This window comes from Rhamphochromis longiceps, linkage group LG13, assembly GCF_057381845.1.
Source record: "Rhamphochromis longiceps isolate RC_006_pf linkage group LG13, R_longiceps_female_GT1.1, whole genome shotgun sequence".
NCBI classification, from domain to species: domain Eukaryota; kingdom Metazoa; phylum Chordata; class Actinopteri; order Cichliformes; family Cichlidae; genus Rhamphochromis; species Rhamphochromis longiceps.
The window spans coordinates 22,690,357-22,695,178 of NC_140569.1; the positions used below are offsets into that span (position 1 = coordinate 22,690,357).

Here is a 4,822-nt window from a genome sequence, read left to right on the forward strand (position 1 = left end):
ATGATCGAAATAAAATACATAAAGATATCAACAGCCCAGTTTAATGTACATCACAATGAAATTGGAAAGAAGCTGGTAATAAAATTAAAAGCAATGACACAATTGACAGCACAGATAGTTATTATATAGCATCTACCTGTTCACCATCCACTGTTAAAGTGTGGCCAGACTTCCTTTCTCTAACATGGATTAACCTCATCAGAGCAACACATCTGGCCACCACCATATAAAAGGATTATATGGCTTTTCAGTGTGTGAGTAGCATTCTTTCATCATATTTCACACAGCTCAGCCATGAGATTGAGAGGTAAGGCTAATAATATAACAACACACCAGTGGCGTGAACTCTTAGTGCTGCATTTGTACGTGACACACTACATTGACATTCATGGTTGTATTGGTATGTGAAGCCTGAAAGATGCACGGAGTAATATCTTGACAGATGATTGGTAAAAACTTACTCTAGTTCTTTTTTTCCTGCACTTTCAAAAAATTATAGGGTTTGCATGGAACCAGGATGAGTAACATGAGAAATTCAAAATTCAAATGCTATTTCTTCCCCTTCAATGCAGGAAAAATATATATATATATATCTGCCTGTTATTTCAGCACTTCCCTTAGGATCTACTTATTGGCTTAGTGAAATCCATTGAAAGACACATTCACTTGAGTACTTTTTAATAGATTCAGTGGAACACGGTGAATATAATCCACACAGTCATATCTAGCAGATAAATAAGGTAAATCAAAGTGAAATGGTAACAAGGATGGCATGGAATATGGAATTTGGCAGTGTTATTTGGCAGTCGGATACATGCGGGCTTGATTGAGTCGTCTACTTAAAAAAGCAGTGGGAAAATGGAAGAAAACAGCAGTAAGTAGGTAAGTCCAGGCAGCTGGCTGGCGAAGCTTGTTACGTTGCAGTCATTGCTGTAGCAGCAGTGAACTCTGACACCTGGTGCCCTGTAGCCCTGACTGTTGGCCTGGCTGCAGAAGGACTTGTAAGAGCATGACTTCATCACGCCACCTAACAAACAGAAAATGAAGCCAGTTACTCTCATTTAGAAGCTGTCCGCCATCATCCAATCAATATAAGTCGATGCTAAATTGTTGCTTTAAGAAACTCTCCTGGCTAGTCTTGCTTTCAGCGATTTCTTTGTTGTTGTTGTTTTCATCACAGCAGACCATTGAAACACTTAATGCAGGTTTAAACACAGCATTAGAGTAAACAACTCCCAGCTGAAATATTACAAGTTGCAGGTTTAATGCTAAACCTACCACCTTTTAAGAATTTAGTCCAAATGATTTTTATTGATTATAAAATATTAAAATAAAAATATCATATCTACAGCCAAAAAATTTTTTTAAAAAAGATCTGCTGGCTGAGATTTGGTAAATCTGTCTTGGTGCCATGAACACATTGTGTCCTAATTAAGGACATTCATTGAGTAGGAGTAGCAAATCTCTTCATTCCCTTAAAAGCCTCAGACCCCCTGCTGCCCGAGATGTGTCTACAGAGAGCAGGCTGTCGTCTATTTAACACACAAAAAAGACACACACGCACATATACAAGAGAAACAAATGGAGTTTTTTGGTGGAAGGTTGGAATTAAACTAGTAAAAAGAAAGGCTACTACGCTGTCACTGTTGGACTCACTGTCATGGCCCACCACTACAGCACAGGCATCAGAGTAGCCAGGACAAGCTTTGGAGCCTTGTCGGTTGCAGTCATCGTTATTGGAGCCCATGCATGTATAACATCGTATAGTCTCACCTGAAAGGGAACAGAGCGCTACTATATAAGAAAGAGTCAGCTGTACATGCATATCTTGTCAGGGTGAAAAACCTCTACAGCATAGGACACAAATGTTTGCTTTAGATAACTGAAGATGATTGCATGGGATAGTGCCAACAAGTGTCCGAAGCTTAGATATTTCTAATTCATATTTACACAGGATCTATAGGTTGGCAAGTGCATGAAGGGCTTATAAATGTGTGACTTTCCCTGGGTCCAGAGGGAATATGAAGAGAAACAGCACAAATTAATTAACTTCCTTCATATGAATTTTCCCAAATCAACCAAAGTGTTTCACCAGTGCCCACACATTTAAAAAAATACATCTTTCTAAACTTTAGCTAATGCCTCAGAGCCCACTTCAGCACATAAAACACTTAAATATCTTTCTAAAGCTCTCCCGAGGAGGGAGCTGTTATTTGAAAACTAACTGACCTTTGAAATACTTAAAGGCTTCCTTTTGAAACTCTCCATCCATCTCCTAAATTCCAGACAAACTTAAGGCTGCTTCCTAAGAGGATCAGAACTGGAGTCACCAAAAGCTTCAAACATACTTTGCAGCAGCATATCTCCTGTACTGGCCATCAAAATAACCTCCTTCAACTCCGGATAGGTCTGTCATCATTAAGTTTTGATAGAAACAGATATTAAAAAGAGAAGTTTTTTCCATATATACAACAAGATGTGGCATTTTTTTAAATGAAACCAGCTAAATTATCTAATAACTTACCAAAACCTAACCACAAATAAACAGCGAAGCTACAAAAGCACGTGTGAAACAAAGAAATTGCATAATCGGCCCGTTTTCTGCACATGTGCTCTCACGTATACTGAGTTGGTATATAAATACTTTCTGTTGTTTGCAGTTGGCCCCAATCTATCCCCGCGGCATTGTCGCTCTACACACATGCTGTAAGTATTAGCCTCCAGGCCTATTAAGAGATTATTTGCAGGGAGTGCGTGCTTCTTGGGTGTATAGTGGAGAGTGATGGACTGAAGCGACACGAAACCCATCAGAATCACTGCAGACAGCAATTAGTGAACATGACATAAATAAAGTATAAGGTCAGTAAAAGGACTTAATGTTTAATGATCCTACTGAAGTTATGAAACATGTCAGGTTTTTCCCGAGAAATAACTGTAGGTCCATCATGTCCAGCATCTACGCTCCTTAAGTCAGAATGTACAGTGGAGCCATTCATTTTAGTTATTTGTTTAACACGGTCTTACTCTTCAGGAACACATTAAATACACTAAACGCTAAACACAAACTATTATTTATAATGCAAGGGTTGAAACGTACAGTATCTGAAAGGAGGCGAGATGAAATGAAAGATGGACAAACAGTTAACCAGCAAACAGAGGTGCATAAAGAAGAAAAAGTTCTTACAGGTGGTTGCTAGCAGGACCAGGGAAAACAGAAGCAGCAGACAATAGTGGACAGCTCTCATGGCGCTGATGGTCCTCACTTGTCCCGACTACACAATGAAAAGCAGGTTGTTTGCTCCTAAAGCCCCCTGAGCTTAATCTGAGCTATCAGATGAGCTGATATTCCTTCCTGTACTAGCCAGGAGATTACTAGCCCCTCAACTGGGGCCCACCACTCTGTCTTAAACAACAACAGTTGCTTCTGCAGCCTGGATGGACAGAGGACACATAATGGATTTCATTCTGACTCTCTCGCATTAACAGTTTGCTGAGGCCACACCCATCCTGAGTTTGGCTCTTTGCTTTCTTGTCCCTGCTGGTTGTCGTGCCAAAGTACTTACGTATGGCAGGTGTTGGGTAGGGGCAACAACAAAAAGAAAAAAAAATCTCCCGGATCAAGAGAAAACAAGCAAAAAAGCGACATAATAAACACAACACCATTGCATTAATCCAGCTAAGTGTAAATAACAGTAAATACTAAATAATGAACGTTGTTGTGCAACACGCAGGACTGACAGCGCTCAATGTGCTTTGAGGTAGCAGCCAAGAAAGGTGTAGTTTGTGTCAGAACAGTGAACACCTGTGTGTACACCTGCGTGCACACCTGTGTGGATGAGCGTGCTTGTATTCAAAAGGTTTCTCCATGTAATGATCTGCTAGAGGGTGTAGGGAGCCATAGGCCTGTCCCCCAGGGCATGAAGCGCGCATGGAGGAGATCCAGGCCCCAGACATCCAGAGGACCCAGAGTGCGAGAGCCCAAGGAGGACCATCGGAGGTGCATCCTTGCCACCCTCCCGGTAAGAGCTGTGGAGAGCCCCAGACGAGGGGTCACCCAGCAGCCACAGAGAAGAAGCCAGGGGGGGCTGCAATGGTGTGCCCGCGGGCTCTGCCGGCAGCCAGCTGTGCCAGAGTGAAGAGTGGTAGTTCATCTTTGCCAGCAAAGCAAGGATTTGGTTCACAGCACTCATTAGACTGACCAATACTCAGAACAGTGGGAAAGTCCAAGTGAAGATCTAAGAAGGAGAATTGCAGCTCTAGACAACCTTTGAAGGTCTCTTGGAGCCATTTCTAAGATAATCTTCCAAGATAATCAGTTCAAACAATTGTATCAAATTTTTTTTGGATGTATTTTCACTTTGTCAAAGTCTGGAAGAAGCCCCAAACTGTCACCCTCAGATAAGAAGAAGGATGTTCATGAACAACTGAAGAACAACGAAGGTTTGAGACTGTCATACAGTGGAAACTGCTGGGACACCTGCACCACTGCCCACAATTAGGTGAGTTTTCACCATGGATTTAAGAGGGTGTTGAACAATAAAAAAAGCCTTTGCTCCAAAATCAGCACCTTCAAGCTTGACTAAATTTTGGACAACTCAAATGCCTTCTGTCCGCAGTTTAGTTTTCCCCCATCATATATTCCTTTGTATTTATTTCTGGTTACTGGTGTAGATTGATTTATCTTTTGTTGAGTTGTTCTTCCTTCGCACAGTGTTTGGAGCTTTGCATAATTTTTCTTTAAACAAGATTCATTGGTTTCACTCAGTTTAGTGTTTAAGGTTTCGTCATAATTTCCACTTCCCTTGTGTTGTGGTTAACCTTA

At 41.1% G+C, this 4,822-nt stretch overlaps 1 protein-coding gene across 1 annotated transcript; it reads right to left on the minus strand.

Moving 5' to 3' along the window:
- Nucleotides 1–735: 735 nt before the first annotated feature.
- On the minus strand, nucleotides 736–3,345 carry ly6pge (lymphocyte antigen 6 family member pge). Its single transcript, XM_085428511.1, has 3 exons — nucleotides 3,185–3,345; nucleotides 1,657–1,773; nucleotides 736–1,027 (listed from the first exon to the last, which is right to left on the minus strand). The coding sequence occupies exons 1-3, from the start codon at nucleotides 3,243–3,245 to the stop codon at nucleotides 840–842; spliced, it is 366 nt and encodes a 121-aa protein (XP_085284637.1). The 5' UTR covers nucleotides 3,246–3,345; the 3' UTR covers nucleotides 736–839.
- Between the last annotated feature and the right edge of the window lie 1,477 nt (nucleotides 3,346–4,822).